The 12,334-nt window shown below is 41.3% G+C and overlaps 1 protein-coding gene across 12 annotated transcripts in view; it reads left to right on the top strand.

Annotated features, from left to right (window-relative positions):
• Positions 1-12,334, top strand: part of LOC148088732 (nuclear factor 1 X-type-like) — a 77,894-nt gene that overhangs the window by 20,919 nt on the left and 44,641 nt on the right. For 10 of the 12 annotated variants that reach the window (XM_087799278.1, XM_087799272.1, XM_087799258.1 and 7 more), the window contains one exon: positions 6,445-6,976. In XM_087799278.1, the coding sequence (XP_087655404.1) occupies positions 6,445-6,976 (532 nt within the window). Of the gene's footprint in view, positions 1-5,818; positions 5,902-6,165; positions 6,977-12,334 lie in introns of those variants that run through there. The other 2 variants (XM_087799265.1, XM_087799225.1) reach the window with 2 other exon arrangements.

The following is a 12,334-nucleotide window of genomic DNA, read 5'->3' as shown; positions in this document are numbered from 1 at the left end:
TTGCCGTCACTTCAAGCATTTTTACCCCCCCAGTCTGAAAATGTCAAGCGTGGCGAAGTCTAAGACCCGTCAGCGGTCACCCAAGTGGGATCCATGTCGCTCGGAGAAGCTATTCACCCTTAACCCTCGACACCGCTGACTCACTGGGGCACAGGCAGAGACCCAGCTCATATCATGCCACAGGGAGTGGGCACTATTTCACTCCGTCAGTGCCAAACAGCGCAGGCGGCTGCTTGAAAGATAAGCCGAGTTAAATCTTCAAGCTTCAATGTGTCTTTTAGGAGGCACTCATAGACACGCTCGCTTGAGTGTCAGTGTTGCTTTGTCATCTTCCGGCAAGCATGCTGCTGACATTTTCAGTCTTCCAGTTCTTAAAGGTAAACATGCATGTGAATCCCAAGAACCCCCATGTGAGCAAACCATTATTCCGGTTTCCCTGAGTTTGGCTTTTACCCCGAACGACCCTGTAGAGGATCATGAATGAGTTGACATTGCAAATTACAGACTAGTTTTGTATCATTGCTAATTCATATTTACTTATGAGATTATCATATGATGTTTTGAAAATACTTTCCCAATAGTGGAATAAAACCTGTGATACCACAACAATAAGTTTGAACAGAAATATTTCTGCAAGTCTTTCACCGGCAGAGTGTGGAGTGGGAAACGGAACCTGTCCATCTGTCCGGCTGCAGCCGAAAAAACACTCAATTATTTAAATATAAGGAGATGGCGTTTCAATTTTTGGCGAATGAAGCAAATCAAGTCGTTGATGAGTGGAAGGTGAGTGCCTGAGTTGGAGTAATGGCGCTGCTTTCTAATAAAAGTGTGAGGGCGCAGTGCCCGCCGTAGGGAAAAGGCTGGCACCTTTCCTTCACTGGCAGAAAGCAGAAGTAAGACAGAGATGGAGCGCTCACGAGTGGGTCATGAAGGCCAGAGTGGATCTAGTTTGCCGTGTTTGCTCACGGTGAGGCCTCCGCCCGCTGGTGCGTGTCATTGGCAAGTGGCAACTAAGGTGAGTGAGTCAGAAAATAGTAGTCGGCCGCTTCCAAGCGCAGTTGAAGCCCAAACATGCTGACATATTGTCGTCATCAGGAAGGTCTATTGTCCTTTTAGATCCTTGAGCAATTCTTTGTCTGCGCCTGTTTACGTATGTTGGACTAAAGGACTTAGTTTTACTTTATCATCACATGCAATTCAGGCCAAACAACTGTCTGCATTGAATGAATTTGTATACTATAAGACTCCTACACTTTCACTAGAATCGCAAACATCTTCCCTGCTGGGCACGTTGTTTCTGATTGACAATCCTGTTATCAAGATCAAGTGTTCATGAGTCACAGATATCTACCTCTGTCATTCCCTTGAAGAGTTGATTCAGTGAAACCCCCTTTGTGTCTCTTGTTGAAATGTGCGTAGAAGATATTTTGTTATAAACAATAGTGAACAACTGTGGAATGTTTAGAAGGACGAGTGAGCGCTAAAGCGGAGTGAAGAAATTGGTCTTCGATCTTATCTTTAATCCCAGGCTGTGACTGTCTGCCCAGACAGACCCATAGTGTAAACATGGAAATATATTTCTGTATAAATGACTCAAGTCAGCAGTGATGTCAGAAGCGTAACAGCTCTATCTGTCCTGTCTCTGGAGCTGTTTAAACTAGCCTCATGCCACAAATGGCTTCCAGACTTTCACACATAGTAATGCTTCAGTGTGTAAACAGGCGTAATTACAAACGATGCACAGACACATTTTTAACATCAATCTGTGCCAAAGAGAGACAGAGTGAGAAACTTTTTTTCCATCATGCAAGTGGGAGAATAGTTGGAGGATAGAAATGGAAGAATTGGCAATGCTCTTTGTTTGACGGTTTGGAACTTGTAAGTGGATGTACACGGGTCTAATGGGAGAACAAGTCATTGAAATATGAAGATAAACATAATTTATGTGGATTTAAAAACCTGCAATCTTTTCTAGATGGATCATATTCGACTGATTTGAGTTAGAGTTCCTCACAACAGGACTTTCACTTGGTGAAAAGCCAGGAAAACTAGCCCCAAACAAACCTGTCTTTCTTCTTCTAAACCATAACCAAGCCTGAGCTGCATTTTGATGAAACCAAAGGCTTGTTTTATTTAATCACCACATGCTGGACAAACAGCTTCAGGAAATTCTCTTCACTGCGGGGCCACTGGAAGCAAGTGCGCGTGATGATCCGATGCACTGGTAAAATGATGATCTTATGCAGCAGATTTCGGAGACGAATTCCATCCGTGGCATGTCCTTACACGCTTCTTTCATTAGCTTTCACTTATTTTATATCCTGTAAATGACTTATTTTGTATGGCTCGTTTAAATGGAAGGTTTCAGCACTAAATAAAACGGTTTGTTTACTTTTACTTTGTTAATTTAGTTATTTTATACATGCATGCTAAAGTGTTAAAGGGATATGACACAATGTGGAAAAAATCGAATAGTCCCTATAAGTCAATATTGAAAAGTTATTCCTCTGTTTTATTTAAAGATTAGAAAGTTGTATCACACCTTCTTTTAACTATTAATTTTATAATGTTAAGATATTGAAGTGAAAGTATAAATGTTTGGAAGTCATACAAGAAACACCACGTTTGCATGAAAGCCCAGCATTAACTTAGAGAGGGACAAGTTAATACTATTACTCTAAATACATGTTCGGATTTTAGATGATTGTTGTTATCATGTGTCCTCTCCTTTTCTGTTTTAATCCTTTAAATTATTTGATTTTAACCATTTGGAATTACATTTGATTGCGTTAAAAAAGGAAATTGAAATTATATCCTGAATTTATCGGGTTAATCAGAATTCAGGAAAACTAGGTGAAGGGTTTTCTCAATTCATTGAAAAGCTCCTGTAAAGAGTATGTTCCCATTACTATCGGTGAAATTCTCAAGTTTAATTTAATATTTTTTCCCGAGGGCAAGGTTTACTTTCTTCTAAATGTCTTGACGCACTTTCTGACTAGTCAGTGCTGTGACCCTGCACGCTAGTGCTGCAGGCCCGCAGCCAAATGAAGCAAACAAGTCAAGCATTGTTTCTCCTTTTCATATTTCATGCAAATATGCATTTCAATTTGACTATAACTTAACTCTTCCATATCAAACGAAACGAGGATTCATTCTCTGGAAGACAAATAAACCCTACAGCGGAACGAATATTGCGCTTGTCGGTCAATAAACGTCAGAAACCTGCGGCTGCTCGTGTGAAAATGGATCCGTGCACAAAATGAAATATAGCGGGAAAGTATTATATTTTGTCTTTCTATTTGACAGTTTAAAAAAAAAGGATGACATGAATGGGAGTTTGTGCTGACATGGCAGCTTTCGTGATCTTTATTAAATAACGTGCGAACGAATTTACGTAGTATTTACGTGTTTTAAATCAGATATATTTTACTTTCCATTAATATTTTCGAAAGAGCGAAAATTCACTGTGTGTGTGTGTGTGTGTGCGCGCGCATGTTTATATCTCGCTCGCGGCTCGATCTGTGTGTGTGTGTGTGTGTGTGAGCGCGCGCGCGTACGTGCTGATACACTCCTCTTGTCGCTGCTCCTTTAAAGGAGTCACGTAGACGCGTGTCGTTTAGAAAGAGTGTTTCTAAAAGATAAGATGAGTTTGGACTGAGAGACACGCTGCCTGTACTACGCCTCTCTCAGCAGTTGTTTTTCTGATCCGTTGCACAAATAAATACATACATAATCAAATATATTTGTCTCTATAGTTGTGGCGCCTGTCTATGGCATGTTCGTTGATGCAAGGTACCTCATAGTTGATTTAAAATGAAAAAGTATTATGTCACATAGTATTGTAGGATGGATTGATTATTGAGAGATGATTGATAGATAGGACTAAATTAATTTGCTGTGATTAATAACAAGTCTTTTTTTTTTTATCTTGGTGTACATGTGTTTTTATTAAGGCAGTCATCCATTGAAATCCAAGCTAGGCCCCGTCCAGACAGGGCCTGCACCTCCCTTCCCATCCGTGCAGGAGTATTAGACGAGCAAATCCATTGAGCCAGCGAGCTACCTTCCCTTCTAGCCAAGCCGCCATTCACCCGCCCGGCATGTCAGCCAACCTCCCGGCCGGTTTGCCAGCCAGTCAGTGCAAGAGCTCTCAGGCCAGGCTGCGGGTTCTCTGTCAGATGATGACAGAGGGAGCAGGCCAGGCTCAGTCTGTTGGTCCTGGTCGCCAACCAGAGTGCTCTGGCTTTTGTTGGGTGTTCTCACAGACGTCCTCTCCCTCTGCATAGCGGGGAGCTTCACCCACAATGAAATGGCAGGACTACCAACTTTGCCTCCGGACAAATTAGCTTTTTTGGGAAACATTGCTAGCCATATGTATCCTTCTGAATATTTGGCTGTATGACACTGAAGAATTAAAAAAAAAAAAACCCGCTTTGATTGACTTGATCAGGGTTCCCCACAGATACTGTCATCTGTCAAATATAAAAATTTGTACCAAAATATTTTGGGGATTTCTTTCAGAAGAGTAGTGAATGAGTCAACTCCACATACTGAGTGTTTTTTGTGTATCCAATAGCTACGTGCTAGTTTACTGACAAACTTTTAATCTGGTTTAATGTGTTGACGTTGGGAGGAACAGGCGAGTGGAAGGAAGGAGCCAGCTTGGATACGAGGATGCATTTTGAAACAGGAGAGCACGCTACTTTTTTGTTGGAGGTTAATGGGCATTTTCATTCCCCTCCTCTCTTTGTTTGTGTGGTAAATCCAGGAGCAGCTGCTGGTCCCAGGGTCTGGTGGGATTTTGGGCCTGTGTTTTCTCATGCCATCCCATGCCAAGGTGGTGTAACGCGAGCAGGGAGGGAGAGAGGGCTCTTGTAGGAGGGGGGCAGGAGACACAGTGGAAGGTGGTATCCAGAACCAGCCGGTTCCACGATGTTTAGTGATGGTTGCATTGCAAGGAAATAGAGAACAACATTTTCACCGTTTTTTTTTCGACATATAAATTGTCTTTTTGTAATAGAATGGAAGTTTCGTTGGGATAATGACGAGCCCTCGGCTGGCACCGAACACACAGACATCGCTCTCTCCATCAGTCACTTTAACTCTCTTCCTACCAACAGCCACCAACCACCAGCCATTCACCCCCCTGCTTCTGCTGCGTCTCCCTCAGCCATCACTCTCATCCCTCCCTCTCTGTGCTGGAAGCGTCTGTATTGGCTGGGCTCATTGAGTCTTAGTGCCAAATAGGTGGGCCCTCTGCATGTTGGCAGGGACTCAGTCAATGGTTAGAGAAGGAAAGTAGAGAGGAAGAGAAAGACAGAGACCGAGTTGGAGAGAAAGAGGGGGAAAAAGAAGCAGCACTTGGGCTTGCCAGTGGTCGCGCACACTCTTCCAACGTTGATTTGGTCCTCTTGTTTTTTTTTTGTTTTTTTTTCTTCTTCTCTTTTTGCACCCCCCTTTTCCATCTCCCTAATCTGTGATCTTGTGTACCCCAGGATCCATCCAATATCACGCCTCGCATTGCCAAGCCTTTTCCTAGGCTTCTTCGAGATGTTTTTACGCAGTTTTCTTTTTTCATTTTTAACACTTTTGCTGAATTATCTGATAATTTTTTTCTGCTTTTGACATTGTTTCATTCAGATACATTCTTTAAACGCTCCCAGATCTTTTCCGTTGGTTGCGCCTGTGAGCAGCACCTCAACTTTGTCTCCTGTGTTGCTTTTACTCTGAATCTATTCAAACTGTTTTTTACAGAATTTGACCTCCCGCTGCTTTCACTGGACCTCTCTGCTTCAGTTTTGTTAAATTTATAAAAAAGAGAATTTTATGATATTTTTTGTTTTGCTTTGGTGATTTTAAGTGTCTGTCGTCTGAGGGAACTTATGATGAGAAAGAAATATGGTAAATGGCATTTTATAATTGTTGATCTGTTATTTAAATGTATAACAACTATGGTTCTTTTCACTTTTATATAATTTACAAAGGCGGTATTTTTCAAAATGTAATTATTTCCAAAATGTGAACATATTTTAAAACCACAGAATGTTGTATAAGAGAAAAAAAAAATCAAGGGTATTATTCGGATTATTATCACATAAGTCTTTTGACGTGAAATGCATCCTTCATTGAGATGCGCCTGTCAAACACTCTCTCTCTCTCTCTCTCTCTCTCTCTCTCTCTCTCTCTCTCTCTCTCTTCCTTCCTCTCTCTTTCTTATCACCTCTTGCTCATTCTCTTTCTACACTCATACAGAGAGGGCGCCGTTATACCATGATGCGTGCTGGTGCTAACTGCCTCTCCTCTCTTTATCCCACCTCACCCCTGCTCCCACTCTCCCCGTCTTTCTCTCCCCCATTCTCGCCGTCTCTCTCCAACGCCTCGTCCTGTTTCCCCCCACCCTCCCTCTCATCCTCCACCCTCCCCCCGTCCTCTTCTCTCATCCAGGATGAATTCCACCCCTTCATCGAGGCCCTCCTGCCCCACGTCCGAGCCTTCGCCTACACCTGGTTTAACTTGCAGGCCCGCAAGCGCAAATACTTCAAGAAGCACGAGAAGCGTATGTCCAAGGAGGAGGAACGTGCGGTGAAGGACGAACTGTTGGGAGAGAAGCCAGAGATAAAACAGAAGTGGGCCTCGCGCCTGCTGGCCAAGCTCCGGAAGGACATCCGGCCAGAGTTCCGCGAGGACTTTGTGCTCAGTATCACTGGGAAAAAGCCCCCCTGCTGTGTACTGTCCAACCCCGACCAGAAGGGCAAGATCCGTCGCATCGACTGCCTGCGCCAGGCCGACAAGGTGTGGCGGCTCGACCTGGTGATGGTCATCCTGTTCAAGGGCAGCCCCCTGGAGAGCACGGATGGCGAGCGACTGGTCAAGTCGCCTCAGTGCACCAATCCGGGCCTCTGCGTTCAGCCGCACCACATTGGAGTGTCTGTCAAGGAGCTGGACCTCTACCTGGCCTACTTCGTCCACACGCCAGGTACGTGACAAAATCTTGATTATTTGAAGGGAAATGACGAACAGCTCAAATGACACTGCCTGTGTATGTCACTGACAAAAACTTTTAAGCTTGTTAAAATTCACATAAGACATAAATAATACACACTTGAGATTAATTATAATAAAATAGTTGTTTAGTTATATTATCCTGTTTTACTTGTAAATCATTATCTTATACAATATATATATTTTTTTAATTATATTTGATTTATACATTTAATTCCAAAGTAGAATCCATTCTATTCATTAATATGTACATTATTGTCATGGCTTACATCGTCCAACATTATCAAAAAAGAGAAAAAGAATATGCGAGTGTGTGTCAAAGGCACCTGAGAGTGTTCTACATATAATCTGTTCTAACACAAAGCTTTTTGTGGCTTCGTATCATTTGCATGTGTGTGTTTTATGTTTAGATCTGCGTGCATGTTTCTTTTCTTTAAGATTATACATATGTATACTTTGTGAGAATAATGTCAGCATTGAAGTCCAGGCCAGTGTGTGTGTGTCTGAAACCACTGGCATGTTTTTGGTGTTTAGGAACCCTCGCGCCGTTCCAACCCAGTTACACACTTTATTTTCAGCCATAATTAAAGCTTTTGTTACCCATAAAATAATAAAGACATTTAAAAACAAAAATGTTAAAAAGCAAGATGGAAAATTATCAGTCATCTTAAAGGCATACTTTCACACCAACAGCTTTTTTTGTCACAATCGCACACACACCCACATACACACCCACGGTGTGGACATTGAGCCAAGGAGTGCCATAGATACATTTTGGCGCATGGTCTGGTATCACAAACAGCCACTATCCCGGACACACGCATGCTTGCATCAGGCCAAACATTTTACACAACACTCTTGTGTGCGTACATTACAAACACAAACGGCAGACGCTGTTATTTTCTTCCATTTTAAAACAATACACACAACCACACCATACATACACCTAATCACACATCTAATCATACACACACGCGCACACAATCAAACACACACACACACACACTGTCATGTGCTGGCTACCAACACAAACATGCCGATGGCCCAAATTTATCAACTGGAATGTGCTCCTCATTTTTGTATCATGTAGCAGCCACATTATCACACACACAAATCCGTTTCAGGGCAACAATATTGTGCTTTACAAATGTAGATTTCCACACACATTGTTCTGACGTGACCCAAGTAGACACACACTATACACACAACCGTCAGCCTGGCAACATTGTTTTGAAAACAATTTTTTTCAACAGATTTTTCTCTGAATCAGACGTGTGTATATATATATATGTGTGTGTATATATATATATATATATATATTTTATCATAATTTAAATATATATATTTTATATCACAATTTACATATATATATATATATATTTATATCATAATTTAACATTATATATATATATTTTCATATCATAATTTACAGATAATAAAATACTTCTTCAATTGCTAAATGTGCAGCAATGATTATTTCAGTAAGTTAGTCAGCAGCTGTAAATCATGTAGCAGCTGCATGGAGTGGCTTTCAATTGAATAACTCGCTCTCACTGTGCCTAATACTGTGTTACTATAAAATATCCAGTAACGCTAGAACCGATCTGATATCATTTAAAAAGCAGAACCATAAAATATATAATAATTAACTGTCCAAAGTTCATCCTAAGTTTTTAATTCCTGTGATGTCTGTCATTTGTTTGTCTCACCACAATATGTTCCCCTCAAATTATGCAATTAATGACAAGTTGTTGCTATTTGTTTGTTTTTTTGTTTGATTTGCCTTTTGTCAAGGTTTAGCATTTTCTGTCTTTCCGGCACCTCTTTGATCCCGTTTTGTCTCCTTAAACATGATCCTCATTGTCACTCTCACAGAGGTAAAGTCTCTGACGATCTCTTTTGTTTACATAGAAGCCTGAGCGAGCGGTAGACGAGGAGAGAGAGGGAAAGAGTGTGTGTTGGAAAGGAGAAGAAACCGCGAAAGTGATTGTTCTGTTTGGCACCGCCTGAGCCCGGTTGGTTGTGGGAAGAGGAGAAAGACGTCTTGTGTTTTGTTTATGACAGAGTGGCAAAAGCTGCCATAGGGAATCTCTGGGCTTGCCGTCAGGCTGCTCAGAAGCCAGACAGTCTTTCAGATCTGTTACGGGCCGTGACACACCGCAGCTGAAGCAGAACCAACCACACAACCACAGCTCGCCACCTTTTCATTTGTTGTTCCGACAAACCAGAAGTCGCTGATGAGAATATTTATAGGAGGGACGAGCAAAGGTGGCCCATAGAACTGTTCTTCACGTTCAACGTTTTTGATGGAATATTATTTGGACCGTCTCAAAATCTGACTGATCTGTTCTAATTAAATGTTTATTTCCAACTTATATAATAATAATGGAATGATCAAGATTTTGATCAGTTCGTTCTTCATTCACAGTTGAGTATTTTTATGAATGTATAATTTATTACGTGCAGTGAAAGTGTGATCATGAAAAGATGTTCCAAATGTGTTTCCAATCTAAAGTGCAGTACAGGAAATTTGCAGTTACTCTGAGGGAGGTGTGAAATGTGCTCACCGTGCCATTTTGCCATGACCGCAAAACACTCCACTTTCCATGCTTGTTGCTGCCAGATCCCTCCTCTCCCTCGCTCTCCTCTGCTCGAGCAGTAGTCATATCTTGGACGCCACTGTGAGAAAGCCAAGAGAAAACTCGGCGCAATCTCGGGCCAACTCGCTGACCACAGGAAAGATTGAAAAATCTTTGAAAAGAAGTCCCTCTTGAGTTTAGCACTGTGCAGAATATTGAGGACTAGTTGGAAGAATGCAGAAAGAGTGAAAGTGACAGATAGGACCAGAAGTGTTTAAAAAAAAAAACAACGTCTTTTCCGTTCTAATATTTCTCTCGTTATGACTCTCGTGACATAACGACAGTCATTGTGAACTAGTATTGTTTTTTTTTTAACTTCTCCTTTGCTAGCATGCAGCAGGGAAAGTTGTAAAACACACTGTGGGATTATTGAAATAGTTGCATTAAGAAAAAAGTGAGTATAAGTGTTCTTTCAATATTTTTGGCTTTGATAAAAAGTGTGGCTAGCACTGAGCTTGCCAAAGACTCATTGTTCTGTCCAAAACATGCTGGATGAGCTTTTCTTTTGAGGATCACAACAGTCAGAAATTACTAAGAAAATCCCAGGGTATATTTCTACCCTGACAGCTAATAAATTATACAAGGAAAGACATATAATCCGAGTGAAATCATATGTGAAACTTGAACGCTCCATGATATAAAACCTTTTTTTTCCCCCTCAAATGCTATTCCTGTTTCACATATACAACATATTGATTATTGAGATTATCATGGCTCATCTCTTTCTTCTTTTTAATTTCTTCTTTTTAAATTTGGGTTTTTATCGTTACAAATTAATTCAAGCTTTTTATACAGAATATGAATTACTATGTCTATGTAAAAATAAAAAAATGTGTGGTTAGTTCTTATACTTTTAACCACAAAAAAACATTTAAACTCATCAATTATACGAGTTATTTGTGAAATATGATGCTTCTTCTTCCAATAAGAATTAAAAATATATTCAAATTCAAATAAATAGTTTAATTTCTTGTAATAAATTCGTAAATAATGTACATAAAAAAAAAGTTTTTTCATTGAAAACGGCAAATGCATGCAGAAAGCAATTAAAAGCCGACAGGCGGTGTTGTTGTTGTTTTGGGGACTCTCAGCCTCTGGTGTTCCAACCTTGCTGTGGAATAGAAAAGGAGGAGAAGCATAGTGAGCAATACTTATTTCTAGCAGGTCCGCCAAAAAGGAAGGGATGCCGGTTCATTTACCTCTCACAGCGCGGCCTTGGCATCGCCAGCTCACTCTGGCTCACTCCAGCTTTGAGCGAGACACATTTGCCGTCCTGCCGATGAGATTTTTTGCCTCGTGTAAATCTAATTATTCCTTCTTTCTTTTGATTTTCAAGTTAACATCAGGTCATTAGAAAATCAAAAACATTTTCGCAGCAGTGAAAAAAAGTAGTTAATGGTCGTGTGGGTGAGTTTAATGCAGAGTCTGATGTTCAGAAAGTGAGAGGAGTTGAGTCGGCGGTTGTTTTTGGCACAAAGCTATCTTTCTGTATTGAAGACGCCAAATTTTCATACACAGTTGCTGCCAACCTCCTCCCTCTGATCCTTGCTTTCTTCCCTCGTCTTTTCTTTCTTTTCCTTGTTCCAGTTTTTCTTTCAAACCTCTTTAGGGTTCAAATGAATGCCCTCCCCGAGCCTCATTAGCACCCGGGTGTCCCGTTTGTAGCCACTGAAAAATGTATAATAATTTGTAAGCAGAAACATTTTCGCGCTCAATAGGACCATTATCTTTGCTTTCTCATGAAAACAGGCGATCACCAGCTTGTGGCTGGTTTTTTCTTTCACTCTGATCTGTCTTTCATTGCCTATACAAAGATGCTTTGTCACCAGTCGGTTGTTTGAGATATCTCGATTAGGGGTTTTGCTGTATCTCCGCATATCTCATTCAAATGGAAAACTTTGATTTGATATAGTGTTACTTTTTACACTACAGTACCCTCCCCCCCCTCTTGTCCAATTAAAACAACTATCTCATTCTTTAGCTGCAACTACTGAACATTTTTGTCCATTCTCAGATGAATTATTAGTGGAGGAAAAAGTTTTGCACTCGTTCCCATTATGAGACAACCTTCATGAGGGCATCGTTTGGTGTTCATTACACCGTGAGAAGAAAGATTGAGAGTGGGGTGTGGGGTGGTGATGAATTTTTGAGCCCGCTGAGAAGCACAACAGAATGCAAAGAATCATATTTGGCATGCGTCTGTGTAAGCGAGTAAGCTTCAAATCAGTTTGGACGCAGATCTAGGACACTAGACGTGGAGAAGAAAGCAGGATGAAACAGGATAGGGAATGACATGGGTTTGTGGAGAGAGTGGGGGGGTGTGGTGTGTGTCTGTGTGTGTAAATGTATGTGTTCTTGCAGATGGGGGCGGTTGCAGTTGAGAGGAGGATGAGATGCAGGGGGTAGTTGGTGTGTTTGGTGTAGGTTCGTCGCTAAATAAATTGAGCGGCGGTAAACAAGGCTGGGCGCTCCATCAAAAGACTCTGTTTGCATTTATCTGTGAGCAGGAGAGTCTCTCTTTTCTTCCAGACAGTAAATCGATTCCACTGACGAGAATGCAAGGCTTGTTTAGATAACAGGACGCGTTTGGTGTGGCATTGGTGTGTGTGTGGTGGTAATGTTTGGCAGAACCTCGCCGGCCAGAGGATAAGCCGATGGATTCTCGAGGCAAGTGGTTGATAAGAGGTTAAAGA

The sequence above is a fragment of the Callionymus lyra genome, chromosome 1 (assembly GCF_982586985.1).
Source record: "Callionymus lyra chromosome 1, fCalLyr1.hap1.1, whole genome shotgun sequence".
Lineage (NCBI taxonomy): Eukaryota > Metazoa > Chordata > Actinopteri > Syngnathiformes > Callionymidae > Callionymus > Callionymus lyra.
Note: the sequence above shows the minus strand (reverse complement) of the source record. Positions and strands in the feature narration are given on the sequence as shown.